This window comes from Hylaeus volcanicus, chromosome 1 (genome assembly GCF_026283585.1).
Source record: "Hylaeus volcanicus isolate JK05 chromosome 1, UHH_iyHylVolc1.0_haploid, whole genome shotgun sequence".
NCBI classification, from domain to species: domain Eukaryota; kingdom Metazoa; phylum Arthropoda; class Insecta; order Hymenoptera; family Colletidae; genus Hylaeus; species Hylaeus volcanicus.
In genome coordinates, this window is record NC_071976.1 from 6,208,603 (window position 1) to 6,225,599 (window position 16,997).

The following is a 16,997-nucleotide window of genomic DNA, read 5'->3' on the forward strand; positions in this document are numbered from 1 at the left end:
GTTACGATGATCTTGGCAATTACGTAACAGTTATATCTCTTGTTTAACCCTTAAATGGACGATTTTTGTTTCACGTTTTAAAAAAATATATTTGTGTAATAGACATGTATTACTGTCTAGGAAAAATAAGTAAAAAAATCTAGACATGAATTTACTATACTGTTCAAAATTCGTTCAGAAATAAGAACTAGTTGTCAAAATTACAAAAAAATAAAAGAAGGTCAATTTTATCTGTGATGTTTAGTATGTTGTTTAAAAACAACATTGTCCATTTAAGGGTTAAATTAGTCGAAAGTTCGGTCGAGCAGGAGTCGAACGTTTGATCGGATCGAATCGCGGAACGCTTAATAGGAAGAAGTTCGTTCGCTCGCGGTGAAGAGAGGATATCTAACGTGTCGCGGACATGTAGTCGTTTGTGTTGGCGTAAACGTCAACGATTTGTAATTGTCTCCCCTTGGCGCGGGCTGGTCCACCTCGCTGTGTCTGTCAACATGATAACCGGCATCAAACACCCCAAACCCCGCCGCCCCCGGGAACTGCAACTGACTGCAGAGAGGCACGGCGTTATATCCTAGTTATAGCGTGCCCTCTCCCCCGCGTGCAACCGCTCACCCTCTTCCACCACCACCCCCATCGCGACCCACCGTGCCCGCGGTGGCTGTCGCTCTCGCGCCCGTCATTGTATCCTTGTTATCGTCATCGTTTCGGCCGAGCGCAAAGTGGCTCGTTTCGGAATACCAAAAATCGCAGCGTGTCGCGGTTGCTCTTTCTGGCTTTCGTTTTAAAATCGATTAGCGGCATCGATCACGGAGAGACGCGTCTGTCCTTTCGGGGCATCGCGGATCGAATGACACGCGGTAAACGTTTGCAACTGATGGGGACGTTCGGCTGTATCGAAACCGATCTTTTTCTACCTAGAACGTGCAATCTCGATTAACGAACACCGAGCCTCGAAAGATGTTGTAATTGTACTTTATTATAATTAGAGGGTACAGGATATATCGGGCTGTCTGGAAAGTCCATGCCGATTTTTTAGTAGGCGGTACAAGTCTGAATATGTCGGAATGGCTGAAAACAAATAAAATCTGTACATTCCTTAACAGGTCCAAAGGTTGTGGAACAAAATGGTACATACATAATTCGATAAATATACATCAAAATTCAAATATGACTTTGAATTTTTCTTAAAAATAGGCATGAACTTTCCGGACAACACAATACGATAAAGGAACACGCGTGACGACGCGATGACCGTTAACTCGCGGTCAATCTATCGAACTAATTAATCGAAGAAAAAACAATCGTTCCGTGAGTCAGCCACCGAACGGGACGTCGATCGATAAAGCTAAATATTTTACGATCGAACCTAAACGGCCCAAATACTCTATTTCCAACAGAAGATCGTAACCGAGTTTTCGGATTTTTCAGTTCGAAGATCGTTCCAGAGCGTCCCCTAGATTCTTTTTCGTCGAGAACCCTCCAAAGTTTATCTTTGTCGAACAAGATATGTCCTCGGAGAACGATCTATCGTTTCTTTGCAAATTCAGGTATCCTAGACAAGGATCTATCCTATCTCTCCTATCTCGAGGTGAGCGTAGCTTCCAGTTTCCGATGAGTCGGCGATGACTATACCAGAGTTCGAGAAACGCTATGTTTCGTTCCGAGTCGCAGTCGCAAACGCGGCAGCGAATGATGGCGGCAAGGGAAGAATCGAGCGATTCCGAAACTAAAAGTGCGAGAATCAAGTTCAAAGGTCGTTCAAGTCGTATCGCAAATCGGAAGCGAGCGAGGGAAGAGTTCGCGCGCGACACCCCAATCCCCCGTTCCCTCAGGGACGGCGCGGAGCGGAGCGACGCGGCGCGGCCGAGTCCATCGCATTTGGGGCTAATAATGCTGCACGGCCGATTCTCCCCCTCCGATGCTCCGGTCCTGCGGTTAATACTCGATGATGGGAACGGTCATCTGCAGAGACAGGACACCCAGGCTGTGCATTCGCGAACGACGAACGGACAGACCGACAGACAAAACCGGGCCACGCGTATGTGGCACCTATATAACGTGCAGCATCAACGGGTTCATCCGGCAGCGCGACTCACGGCCCCGTTTCGGTGTGTCGGTGCGTTTCCAACGCCGAGGATGAGATTGAGCGCCATCCCAAATCGCCCACACAACTGTCCGAAACCACTCGAAACCGTCCGTTAATACTCGTGGCACCAAGAGAGAGGGAGAGAGAGGAGGAGAAGAGAGGACACAAGGTATCTCGCTCATCGTAGGGCTAGCTATACATACTCCACCAAGTGGGAGCCTGAAGCTGGGATGGAAAACGAGGGGACACGGCGGAACGGGGACGGAAGGTCCCGAGTCTCGCAACAGGATGTCTCTGCAATTGTCAAATAATTACTATCGGTGGTAATTTCAGCCGTGTCGATATAGACTGCGGTATATTACTAATTATAGGCACGGGCTGCCTCGGAACCGACGATGATGGAACGCCCGTTTCAGCCTGCCGAGTCCCTCTTTGATCCGGCGCTACCATCCACCTTCTCTCTTTTCTTTCCGTTTACAAGCCGCCCGTAACCCCGCATGCCGTACGCCGCACGCCGCACGCCGCACGCCGCGCACCGCTCCATCCGCCTATAAACCAAGGTGATAATTGCGACGATCCTAACCTTCCGTCCACTTTAATTCATCGAGACTCTCCGGGGTTGCTTCATCGTTGCATTCGATGGATTACCAACTCTGGCTCGACAACCTTACAATTTCGTATCCACCGCCATCCATACGTCATTCATTCATTCATTTATTTAAAGTGCGTAACTTATTATACAAAATTATTGCACTACCGCTTACTTATTACTAGCGTTGGAATACGACGATCGCTTGTCACTTTCGGGCCTTGAGGAAAAGGGTCTGCTTTTCCTTAAAACAGAAAGAGGGGCGGGGTCCTAGCAGGGACAGAAAGAGACGACCCTCAGTCCGACAAAATAAGTCAACCGGTAGGGGTCGTTGTGAATTCGGACACTCTTCCTTTGGAATTCTCATATTGTAATCTTTAACCCCTTCCCGTACTTTAGCGAGTCAGACTCGCGATGAAGATTTTGGCCCAAACATGAATATCGCGAGTCAGACTCGCGACGAGATACTTGGGCCAAACATGAATATCGCGAGTCAGACTCGCGACGAGATACTTGGGCCAAACATGAATATCGCGAGTCAGACTCGCGACGAGATGCTTGGGTATTGCGATTGTTTACAAGCATCGGTCTGGTCTGTTTAGCGCGCGTCGATGTTTACCGCTTGGGCCCGAGTTTCGACGAGCTAAATAGTACGGGAAGGGGTTAAGAAAATAAATTTCTAAAAATAAAATTCTAACAACTAGCTTATTTCCATTCTTCTTATCGTCGTTGTAGTATTCGCGCCTTCCATACCCAACGATAAAAATCAAAACAAGAACACGAAACGTAAGGTACGAGATTGGTCGCGTAGGTAAAGCGGTCGACTGTGGATCCGAGGATCGTGGGTTCGAATTCCCGTTCCTTATTTTTCGTTTAGACTCCTATATCGTCTTACGTGACTCCTGCATTGTTTTAATACTGTTTGCAGTATCTCTTACTTCTATAGGGGATTGTGGCCCCCCCCCCCCCCCCTCCCCCTAGCTCGGGTACCTCGGGGTTGCTAAGCCCGTACTGTAGCTTCAAAAAACACCGCTACAGCACCTGAGGGCCACCGATACATCTAAAGGTCTATTTACACATATCCATAACGTGTCAGTTCCGTATCCGTTCAGTTCCGTATTGTTCCATCAGCGCCGGTGATTATATTCTTCTGTTGTTTTTGAATAGGCATGTTCACACACGTCCGACACCGCTCCGAGACGTTCTTGATACGGAACGGATACGGAACTGACACGTTACGGATATGTGTAATTGGACCTTAATTGTCCGTTAAATCGAACCAAAGAAACGTAAAAGGATAACAGGCTATACCAAAGACTAATTTTACCGTTCTGGAATTCATTAAGAGGGGAGGGTCAAGTAAACAACCGCTTTTTCGCGGAATTATTTTTTAAGAGTGCGTAATATATATTTAATTACAACTAATTACTTGTTATTTTGTAGCATCTAGATAATCTATATAATTTTTTTTAAGTAATAATATTCATAAATGAATGAACAGCAGCTGTTTGAAGTTGGCTTCTCGAAAATGCGCCGTGCAACGCACAGATCGCTCTAATTATTTGAAATAAAAGATCCACCAATTTTTTGTTAAAATATAGTAACACGCTTTGCATCAACCTCGATTAAAAAAAGAACATTTTAAATTTTAAATTTCACGGCACGTTAAAAAAATCTTGTCATAAAAAAAATGATTAAAAACATTGTTTATTTCAATTTTTATAAAAACCTTTAGGTTGATGCAAAGGAGGATAGTTTAAGGAATATTTCGTGCCAAGCTTAATAGCAATCGGCTGAGAAATCTCTAAGTTACGTTGCACGGCACGCGAAATTTTGTGTTTTGAGAAAAATGCGTTTAAAGTTTCCGGATCTAAAAATAGTCCTTCGTGTACCGTTCGGAGTGCATCGCTTTAATGACTCTGTAGGTACACTTAGACTTCGAAGTTTTAGCTGAAATGGTCGGAGCACATTCTCCAAATGGTAAACTAATTTTCTAAACAAAAAAAAAAAAAAGGTCAAAATTTGGAATATTACTTGACCCTTCGCCCTTAAACTCGAAGCTTGTTTCAATGCCCGATACAAAATTCTAAACTTGTTGAACTATTCGAATTCAACGTACGTTATGCGAACGGAAAGATAGACACCGAAGGCATCCAGTTTTTCGAAAAATCCTCGGTCGATCACCAAACTTCCTCTAGTCAGGTCTTTGGAATCTACGATATATATCGAGGATCGGATGCGTTGCGTCGCGTCGCGTCGCGGCGGGATTCAATCAAATTAATAAGTCGCGGAAACAAAACCTCGGTGACAGGAGGGCTGCCAGGCCGTTCGCGGCCGGTACTGAGCGCAACCGTGGAGAGGGGCGGTTTGGTCAATCGTCGAAATTGAGTATTACGGATTATCGAGGAGAGATAGAACAAATAAAAAAATACTCCCGAAAAACTGGACAAAGGGATCGAAGGATTTCGACGAGGGACATGTCTCTTTCGCTAATTGATTCCCCGGGTTAGCGTATCCGGCGGATATGTCGGAAGGATGGTACCTGCTGACCCTGCACTTCATGATCAAATCACATGAAACATAGATGTAGCTATCGAACGCGTGCGCGAGCAGTCCGGCTCGTTAATTCATAAATGCATCCTCCGGGTGCGTGGGGTGCAAAACGCATTTGCACGACTGGACCAACCGTGCAATCGTCGCCGATCGACGAGAACCCTCCGAAACTCGACGGACTTGATCCCCGTGAAAACGGGTTCTTTAAAACCCACCGCTAATCGTCAGTCACTCGCGAGATTGTCATCCGGGTTGCCACGGTGCAGATGATCTGATTTTTAAGCGACTAGATTCGATCTGCCTTTTGGACGACTTTCGATCGCGGTTTTACACGACGACTGCTCGACGAACTGACAATGAAATAAACAAATACCAAGGCGACGAGACTTAAGGATTCGCCTCTTAAAAACGTTACCCTAAATAGATTGCGATCAATTTGAGAAAACTCGACGATGTTACGAGTTACGAGACTTTAAATTAAATTCTCTGGATGCTTTATCTAGGAAATATGTAGTTTCTCTCAAAAGAAAATATTTCTGTATACGAGTCTCCACACGAGTTCAAATTTGAACGTGTTATAGAAAAAGCTATCGGTTACAATCGCGAACAATGCAAAATTTGTAACATTTCTACTATTAACGGCTTAAGCGAAATTGATGGCATTTTATTAACACTTTACCTATCTGCTCGACGAACTGACAATGAAATAAACAAATACCAAGGCGACGAGACTTAAGGATTCGCCTCTTAAAAACATTACCCTAAATAGATTGCGATCAATTTGAGAAAACTCGACGATGTTACGAGTTACGAGACTTTAAATTAAATTCTCTGGATGCTTTATCTAGGAAATATGTAGTTTCTCTCAAAAGAATATTTCTGTGTACGAGTCTCCACACGAGTTCAAATTTGAACGTGTTATAGAAAAAGCTATCGGTTATAATCGCGAACAATGCAAAATTTTTAACATTTCTACTATTAACGGCTTAAGCGAAATTGATGGCATTTTATTAACACTTTACCTACCTGCTCGACGAACTGACAATGAAATAAACAAATACCAAGGCGACGAGACTTAACGATTCGCATCTTAAAAACATTACCCTAAATAGATTGCGATCAATTTGAGAAAACTCGACGATGTTACGAGTTACGAAACTTTAAATTAAATTCTCTGGATGCTTTATCTAGGAAATATGTAGTTTCTCTCAAAAGAAAATATTTCTGTATACGAGTCTCCGCACGAGTTCAAATTTGAACGTGTTATAGAAAAAGCTATCGGTTACAATCGCGAACAATGCAAAATTTGTAACATTTCTACTATTAACGGCTTAAGCGAAATTGGTGGCATTTTATTAACACTTTACCTACCGGGCTATTTAAAAGTAGATTTTAATTAAAAAAAGAATTTCCTACAGTAGCATATGCCAATCTAGACAATAATTCCTGACAATAATTCCTCCATACTGTTACTAGGTACATCGAAAGCCAAGTCTGTTACCAAACACTGAACATTGTTCGTAGACAAACAATAAACACAGTAAATAAATTCGAATAACTAAATACCGCAATTAAAAAGCCTATAAATAGGCTCCCGGTAAATAAAGTGTTAATTTCCGTTTATTATTAATTTCTACGTCCCGATTATCGACGCGATAAAGAATCTAGCCTAAATTAATCGTCTCCTTCATTTGCATGTTTCAAATTGATGACTCGTCAAAAATCAAGCACACCATCGCGACAAAATTATCTCTTCTGACAACAAAAATTACGAAATTACGTTCCCTGGGGAACGCGAGACTGTCGGAGGGTTGCGAGAGTGTTCGAGCACCGAAGACCAAGCTTAAGGTTGCTTCCATAAGTTTTCGTAGAGTTGAAGTTGCAAGTTTTGCGGTCTAGCTCGTTCGTCGCGTTCGAAAAGTAGGCCGCGATACTAGGACTCTTTTTTTTAAACCGAAAAATGAAACGATTCGGAAAGGTCGGGCGGTTTTGCTTGATTTTAGGGACTTGTCCTCTCTCTCTCCCTGGCCGACGGACGATGATTTCTGATTAACGGCCAGTTGTTTCGGATGCTAGGCCGGGGCTACCGGCGGACATCGAGTAATGACTCTGGGGGTGGCGCGGGTGGAAGCGAGAAAACTCGCAAACGCAGAGGGTTGAAAAGCGAGGCGGCCCGAAGCGAAGAGGGGGGGATCGAGAGGCCAGTTGATGACGACGATGATTACAATAACCGTGCTTTTAGAGGGTTCGAAATTACGGCACATGCCTCGCCCGTGCAGACAATTTACTCGCTGCTTTTTGCATCGCTTACAAAGTAAACTGGCTCCGAGGAATGCGCGACCCTCAAACTAAACATCGCTAATCGATCGCTTGAAACGCCGCGGTAACTTGGACCGAACTGAGTTTTATGAAAATTACCTCGTTCGCGTAACGCACAGGTGGGATACTTATCGCATCGAAGAGCACTCGGTATCGTGGATTACAAACTCTTTGTTTTCGAAACAGGAACAACTGCGATATTCTCTAGAGAAAGGAATCGAACGAATCCATCGTATAGTATCCCGTAACAAGTTGCGCGATTCGAAATTGTGCTGAGCAAAATTTTCGGAAAATCCAAATTTCAAATAACGAATAAAAGACAAAGCACGTTCTATTCGTTAACTCGTAAAATAAGCGGTACGATTCTAATTATGAAATCAATGAACATGTACAAATATAAATTCAACCCTTTCCACTCGGTTGTCCCTTCTGAGGGGACATGAAAGTGTATCACCGATTACGGAAAATGAACTTATTCCAACCGCAATTTTTTTAGAAACACATTTTTCTGCAGTTTTTTATTAAAATGGCACAAAAAACAAATCAAAATATGATAAAATTATCAAGGTGCACGATAAATAAATCAACCGGTTTTACATGTCGAAAAAGAACGTGCGAAGTGCGTTCACGACGGACTATAACACTTCTCTAATCCGTTGAGCAATATGTAGAATTAGTGGAACAAATTAGTTGACAAGATAATAAAGAAATCCGAAAACTGAGAAAAGAAATTTACAAAAACTCAATTCGTATTGAAGCGTCGAATAGTAAAGACCTCTCTAAATTTTGATTTCTGTTTCTGTGAATATGTGTTCTTCAATGTCCACAAATACATATAAACCAAGTTTCGTTACAATGCCTTACTTGGTTCTAAAATTGTACCGTATGATATCACGTTTCCAAGGTGTACGTTTTCGCGAAAAAGTGGCGACGAATTGCTGGTAGGTAACGTCCGTAACGGTGCCGAGTGCAAAGGGTTAAATCTCGAATCGAATAAACGTCGAGAATAAATCGCTGTACGTGGGTTTGCATTCGTCATCTATCGTTCGAATCGAAAAACTTGACCTTCACTAGTTGGAAAATACGACGAGAGCAGAAAAGGAAGGATTAACCCTTTGCACTCGAGATGTGACTCTCGGTCACCAGTAGGTTTGACATAGTAAATCGGGCAACAATAATATTTGTTTAGGTTTCATTTCTTTGGAACTCGAAGTATCGATAAAATATTTGTCGACAAGGTAAAGGTGACCTGATTAAGCTTAGCATTCGTGGGAATAGAATGCTAAGAAAGCATCTCGAGTTGCTAGTAGATACCAGAAAGAAAGGCCTCGAGTGCAAAGGGTTGAGAGAAAGGTAGTCGATGGGTTCGGAGACTCACCCCTGCCGCTCCTTCCGACGAACCTGAGGTCGTTGAACTTGGCGACTTGGTTCTTCATCAAGGCGGTGGAATTCCTTAGTTCGGCGCAACAGTTTTCGTCGTTGCCCGCTCGCACTGTCACCAGAGTTCCATCGCCGACCTCGCCTAGGGCGACAACTTTGAAGGCTACCGGAAGCGTCTTGTTCGACCGCCAATGAGTCGGCAGTTGGCTGCAGAGAAAATACGGTGATCCTGAAAAACAAGATAGAAACCGTCAATTATAAATAGTATTAATCAACGTTAACATTAACATTAAGACACCAATTTATTTTCATCTTCCGTATTCGTTACTTTCCTTCGTCATTCCCATTTATTCTTATAGTCCTTTTCCTTTTTATTTTCTAGTAATATAGTAATATAGTAGAGAAAAACTTGATAAGTTTGTCAAACTTTTCAGAGTACATATATATTTACCGACAAAGAGAGATTAATTTGAAATTCGCACGTTTCGACCAATTCTTTTGACTGGTTCTCCAGAGTTACAATTTTTTACAACTCAAATACACGTTCAACACCTTCGCGATAGTTTGCAAAGTAAACTACAGATTTCGTTTGGCTATGCTCTGCGTTACTCATTTCGATAAAAAATACTAACGTGTAACCGTTTCACGATAGCTTTAATTGTGTGTCGCTAGAAAATAAGTTTATACAGGTATCGCCTAACAAGCGGAGAATATGGATTTTTCAAAATGTACAGACAGTTTCGGTGTGGAATAATGAATATTTCTAAACGATTATCAAAAATTTGGAAATACTAAATTTATAAATAACTATTTGTGAATTTCCGTTGCAATCGATAAAGATTGTCATAGTTAGAAAAAAGGATTTCGCACTTTCGCGAACGTTCAGTGACGAAATTAATTTCTATTTCTTAATCTTTCTATACAGTCCTGTTAAATATTGTAACGAATATATACATTGTATCGAAGAGTTAGCAATATTTACGATATTACTATATTTACGTACACGTATATCGAGCTGACACTGAATTATACATGATTAAATATCGATATTTATTATAATTAAATATGTACCGATTCCAAGCGTCTATTCCAATGTTTCGATTTGAAAATCGATGCTGTAAAATAAGGGTAAATTAAGAAAACTATAATTGAATTACTTTTACGATAGATCTTCTGTTTCAAATATTCATCTTTTACTTGTGCTTGACTAAATATCCTTGTACAGAGATTCGATGTTTCCTTTCCTGTCATAGACGTTTTACTTCAAAATGAAAAATCATATACCGTCAAACTTTTATCGTTGACGATTAATATATACTTTAATTGTTATTTACTTCTGTCTGTAAATTTATGTTTCGTAACAGAAAAGATACTCCGATATCGATGAATCGAGTCGTTGGAATTGGCACGTGTTCAAGACTAGAAATTTGGACTTTTACGTCCATACGTACTCGTATATGTAATACCTGCTAGGAACTAAATACAAGTCGAGTTCTTTCAAAGAAAATACCAGTCCATATTACCACATACATGGAAAATGAAAACCAAGGGAAATATATCTATTTGCAATACAAATGATGAATAATCGAAAGACAAATAATTCGTGGTTCGATTGTTAACATCGTGGAACAGAAATTCATAGAAAATAAATAGTAGCGGATCATAATCAACGGTAACGAACGATAAATCCATACGCGACGTCGAATAGCCGTAGACGATAAATTCATTAAAACTCATTTCAAGACAAAAAAACGTAGATAAGTAATCGATTACCGATAAACTATATATTAATTAAAAACATCCTTTAACGTTTAATACATTTTCAAGTTAACACTTTCGCTGCGGATGACGCACATGTGCGTCCAACTGAAAATACATGGTTGTTTTTATTATTCTTCAGTTTTCATTTTTTTTGTTCGGCAATCATATATAAAATAAGTTAACACAAATATATATTTTTCAAAATAATCATATCAGAACATGTGTAAGAAATTTTTCATTAAAAGAAATATCATAATTGCAGCTCCTAGCGAACGGCTACTTATTTTCGTCCGCAGCGAAAGTGTTCAGGAACATTTACAGTTTCACCGTTTTCAATCAAATAACCAACGTATGAAAGTATTTTACTCGCATTTATTTAACTTGAGATCAAAGAATCACAGTTGTAACTTAGCAAAAATGTACTCCGTCTTCATTGGTCGCAGACACTACGTAATTACACGCCGCGGCCGTCCACGAAGAGCGCTCCGATCGAAAGTATACGATATTTCAAATGATCAACGGTTAAGTCGCGATCGAAGGTTTCAAATATGTACAATATGTATATCTTCGGGTTTGTTCCAAGTGTTTTTCTATAGGTTGAAAAGTAAAACAGAAAGGGGTAGTTTCGCGGAAATCTGTCAAGTGCGCGGAAGCAACTTGGCGCTTATTACTTTTGCAAGGACATGTACGTTCATCCCTTTTCTTATCGAGCAACTTTAAAACAACAACACCGGAGGACAATTGTTTGAAAAATAAAATAAAATAAAATAAAAAAAGGGTGAAACGAACCTGTTCGAACGAGTTCGCCAGGGTGTTCGGCCTGTGCCTCGCCGACGAGCCTCTCGGTCCACCAGAGCTCGCCGACGGCGGCACCTTCGCTCATCTCGCCTCCACCACCCCCGGCGTCGGCGTCGTCAGCCTGTTGGTACCTGGTGTTCACCCCCTGAAGCGGCGCCAGTGAGGGGCCGCAGGGGCCGGCGCCTTCGTGGGATCCAACGGTGGCGTAATTCTCCCCGCAGCCCACGGAACCCACCGGTAGATGCATCCCATCGGCCAGTAGCCGCCCCTCGTCGCCAAAGCACGCACCTTCCGAGCAGAACGTCGTGATTTCACTTGCCGCCTCTGCGCGTACACGCTCGCCAAATCCTCCGAACACCCCCGCTACCGCCTTCCTTTCGTCCACCAGTTAATTTTTCCTCTACCCTTTCTCTTCGTTAGACCAACGATCCGTCATCGCGTCCGCGATGACATTTTCTACACTCGCACCATTCCAGACGTTTCTCCCAGTTCCATCGCGGACCTAGGATCGTTCTACCGGTTTCCCGCCAACGCCATGCCTTCCGCTAGCGATATCGATGCAACGTTCAAACAGACTTCTACACTTCTAAACTTCTACACGCTACGAGGTGTCGCTGATCTAGACGACGCTTGATCGATCCTCACATATACTCGTACGCATGTGTATCAACAATTTTCGATCGAGCGATGATTTTCTCGAAGCTGCACAAGGCGCGGATAAACTTTGAGATTACGAAGCCGAGGTAACCAAGATTAACGACACTCCACACGGTTCCTTAACGATCATCAATAAAAAAAATCGATTCGACCAAACAGTTCGGTCGCGATAATGTCACTGTTGAGTTCCTGTCATTAATCCCCGAGTCACCGATAGCGAGGACGTAATGGCACGTTTTTAGCGGAGTGCGCAAGATTCCTACAGGTTGTTGAACGGGTAACTTTTCGATTCGGAAGCTTGACCGTACACTCGCACACTGGTACACTCGTACACTCGTCGGGGCTTTCACTGTGCGACGGAGGCTGTGTCGCGATACCTTGCAGGCGCGAATACTCGCATCCGGTGGTCGCGGTGATAGGTCGAGTGGAAGTCGATCGAGAATCGAGGAACGTCCACGCGAACGTCAGTCGCGGTCGACGGTGCGCGACGTAATGCCGGCGCGGTGGCGCGAGTTCAGCCGTGTCCGCGTGTTCCGCGTAAGCGTCCCGGGACGGCCTAAGCTCGCAATTCTGAGCCTCCCCCCTCCGTTCCCAGTGCCCTCCCGCCCGCGGCCCCCGTGGCGACGATCGCGTATCCCCACTGACGTCGGCGTCGGATCGCCCGCCCCCCGATCGCGAACTTATTCGCTCCTCGCAATCAATGTCCTTCGCGAATCGATATTTATTCGACCGGTAGCTGATAGTTATTTATTTTATTTAATTATTTATTTCAATATATACGGGCCCATTATGAAATTGTTACGTGTAACAAATATAAACAACGACAGTTGACAGATGTCGAGACAAACAAAAATTTTCACAACGATCGTAACGAAGTTGACGCCGGTGAATCGCAGAATTACCGATAAAAAAGATTACGTAACCTATGTTTAGTAGAGTCGATAGAGTCAATAGACATATCGCTGTCTGAACTAAAACCGTTAACTGTAGTATCGAGGTGACAGTATCTAGAAGAGGAAACATATTGATGAAATAAATATGAGGACCTGATGGTCCTGAGAAAAATGCGAAAGGGTACAAGTCCAAGAAGAGGTGCACAATCGATTATATTAGTGAGAAGCTTCTGAATAAAAAGAATTTCATGTATTGTGCGTCTGTCCCTGAGTGAAAGTACCCTGAACCTGTACATGATGGTACTGTAGTTATGATCAAGTCGACTCATAGGAGAGGAAGTTTTATTTGAGAGAAAACGTAAGAATCTCCTTTGAATGCTTTCCAGTATATCGATATGTCTGGAGAGTCGGGGAGCTCATATAATAGTTATACATATTGTTATGTTTTATGTTTGACGTAACGAGAACATTAAGAATTAACGAGTAACTTTAATATATAACAGGGTGTGTACAATACAAATGTCAACAAAGGTAATTGAATGTGCTGTTTGTTTCGGAACGTCAGCACTCAATGGCGTCTTGTTCGAATCTGACAGCTTGACAGGCGATCGATCCGATCGCCTTCTTCTGGCTGTCTTCTTGTTCCGGTCGCGAGCACCAACAGGCTTGGATCCATCCAAAGGGTGCTCGCAACAATATTAACGCGAAAACGTAAACGTTCCGCAGAGTTTTCAATTCGCACGAGAACACGATCTCGATCTTGGATATATTCCGTTTCTTTAAAAATACGCGGGACGCTACAATTGCTGGTGGGAGAAAGCGGGACCAATCGTAATACCGGTCAATCGCGTCGCCAACGTTCCTCTACCATCCGTCGAATAAATTTCAAATTAATTTATCGCTATTGGATCCAGTACCACGATACAGGATACTGGTGTAGACTGTTTAAATTAGCCGCGCATTGTACGAATGTGAAATTGAGCGAATAAGACGAGTGTGGACGAGAGAGAGGGAAAAAGTGTGTAGATAAACAAGCGAAATGCCGAGCAACGAAGCATTGTCACCGTAAACTTTACGCAACTTTTCGCAAGCTTGACTTGCGTTCTTCCCTTTATGGAAGTAAAACAATAGAATATGGCGAAAATGCACAGTTTGATCTTCCATTTTCAATTTATCGTGAAATTTTCCAAACTCAACCAAATCGATCAGTCTTTTGTTTAGTACGAAGCTAGAGTCCTTAGTTGTCAAATGACAGTTGTCAATGACAGAATAAGAACAAGAGTAAGAATAAGAATCAAGAGAAATAAAGTAAATTTGTAACGTACGTGATTTCTGATTTGGAAAGAGATTTCTGTATCCTTTGCGATAAGTTTATAATTACAACACAGGTTAGAATGCAAGCTATCGAAACTCGATGATTACGATCTTTAATTACGAATAACGTATAATAACGTATAAAATATTTTTTTGGCGTAGTTATTTATTTACCAACTCGTTGTACGAAAGTAATAGTATATGTTGTGGATTGATTAGTCTGATGTCTACCTATCGACGTTTTGGCTTCGGCTAGACCTCGCGTCGTTACGCCTGAAAAAATTGTTACAACTGTCGGTGACCTGACATTGTTTTTTTATTCAAATACAAAGATTTGATATTTGTCGATGGGATATTATCCAAGTCGGTAGTTTTTCTTTTTGTGAAACAGACGAAAGCATTTGTTAAGGTGCCGTAGAACTTGGCGCTCCGAAACGAAACTCAAGCATCGAAATTGTAACTTATCGTTCTAACGTACGCGTACATCGTCCCACTGTCGATAACGAGGAAACAGAACAATAAATTGAAAACGCATACAAACTAAAGATGTTAATAAGTTAACGCGTATCAAGTGTAAGAATAAATTCAGTATAATTCTAGCATATTTCCGAAGAATAAAATGTATCGAAGGCCGTTCGAACAATGTGAAAGGTACACGTAAACGTAGCACGCCACGTTATACATCGTTTCGCGGAAATTCCTGTGTGTCATCGCAGTGTACTCGTAAAATGAACAGGGCCGATGCGAAACATAGGTTTTCGTTTCGGGGCTATTCGTTTCAGGATGAAAAACGAGCAATTTTTATCTACAATTTTTATCTTGAAAATACCGAATAAAATGTAAAAATTTTAAAGGTGCTTTCTATCCCGCTCATCGACTAATTTCAAATAGAACTCGAATTGTAAAAGAAAATTGTGTCTCGAACAAACGAAAGATTTAATAAATTTGAAGTAGCAATATCTATCCGTATAGTTCACCAGCGTTTTCAATTGTTTTTTCGAAACCTTAATCCAATGCTTACGAGGATCAACGGCTACCGGTAAATTGATTCGTAGAATACGAAGAAACCGTCTCCCGCGATGATTCGAAACAAGATCCATCCGATCGTTCCCGACAAATTTACATAAAATATACGACCTGCATATTTGCCCGTTGAAGTCGAGCGACGAATAGCGGGAATTAATCGACGATAATTAGTCGTTTCTCCGCATAATCTTCCGGCTAGTTGTTACACCGATAAGGAGGAAGTAGTATCGTCGAAATTCCATGTGTTATCGCGTTATTTCACAAGGCAGGCCAATCTTTCAGCACCCGCGATATCGTAATCGTGTCGCTTTCAAAATGGTTACTAGTAGACAAAAAAAGAATGTTTGCAAATATAGGAATATCTAATTAACATTGAATTTAAGTGGACGTTTACGTCGAGTGGATGAGAAAACTTGAATCGTAATCGAATGTTTCGTTACGTTTCTCCGTACGTTCTTCTCGGTCGTCACTAACCGCAGCCATTCCCTCGAAGGATCCTCTGCGTGGCAGCTTGACAAATTTCGCACATCCGTGGATATCGTATCCTGATATTCGTACGAATTTTAAATTCGTAAGTTTCGTTCGGCCAGGTTTACGAAAGAAGGGTTCCACGTTGTATGTTCCAGGTTACAGGTCACAGGACACGTCGAAGGTGATCCAGAGTGTTCGGGAAGTAATTCTTCCACCCTGACGAGGTCCAAGTGGCACGTCCGCGGCGCGACGCGGCGCGGTGCGGCGGCGGCGTGGCGTTCCAGTGTTTCAGCAAGGCGTAACAAGTGTCTGTGTGACGTCACGCGAGTTTCTGGAGGCGGAGCTTACGATTGGGGGAGCAGGTGGGGAGGTGGGGAGGTGGGGAGGTGGGGCTCTCCCGCATCGTGGATCGTTCGCCCCACCTCCGCGATTTTGCTCCTTCGTGATATCGCCACCTTCGACCTCCTCCTTCTCTACCTCGCGGCCTCTTTCCTCTCTTTTGAACTTTGCTCACCGACCCCCCACTGGCCGCGCCTCTTCCAGGTAGGGAGCCCCGAGTACCGAGCATAACCATTGCAAGATGCAATTCAAATGTAGCTTTGCGAATCTACGCTATCGTTGGAGACTGGAACTGGAGCCTCTCTTTCTCGGAAACATTTCTAACCGCACAACTAGACGAAATATTGGGTTGTCGGAAAAGTCGTGACGCATTTCTGCAACACGTGGCATTAGTTTACTTTTGGCAGTACTAGAGTCAGTTGCAACCACGTGATTGCTGTCGTTTGACAACTAAGGATTCTAGCTTCGTACTAAACAAAAGACTGATCGATTTGGTTGAGTTTGGAAAATTTCACGATAAATTGAAAATGGAAGATCGAACTGTGCATTTTCGCCATATTCTATTGTTTTACTACCATAAAGGGAAGAACGCGAGTCAAGCTTGCGAAAAGTTGCGTAAAGTTTACGGTGACAATGGTTTACAAGAACGTCAGTGCCAACGATGGTTCACGAAATTCCGTGCTGGTGATTTTAATCTCAACGATGCTCCTCGGTCAGGGAGACCCATCGCGGATGATGATGACAAAATCATAAGCAATAATTAAAAAATTACTGGAGTTTGGATGGGACGTGTTACCACACCCACCATACT

General features: G+C 42.6%; 1 protein-coding gene across 1 annotated transcript in view; it reads right to left on the reverse strand.

The window, feature by feature from the left end:
* LOC128879033 (protein lozenge-like) overlaps window positions 1-12,807 on the reverse strand; it is an 82,275-nt gene extending 69,468 nt beyond the window's left edge. The window contains exons 1-2 of the mRNA XM_054127859.1: window positions 11,478-12,807; window positions 8,926-9,156 (exon numbers count right to left, since the gene is read on the reverse strand). Of these exons, the coding sequence (XP_053983834.1) occupies window positions 8,926-9,156; window positions 11,478-11,733 (487 nt within the window). The 5' untranslated portion in view covers window positions 11,734-12,807. The remainder of the gene's footprint in view (window positions 1-8,925; window positions 9,157-11,477) is intronic.
* Window positions 12,808-16,997: the final 4,190 nt, after the last annotated feature.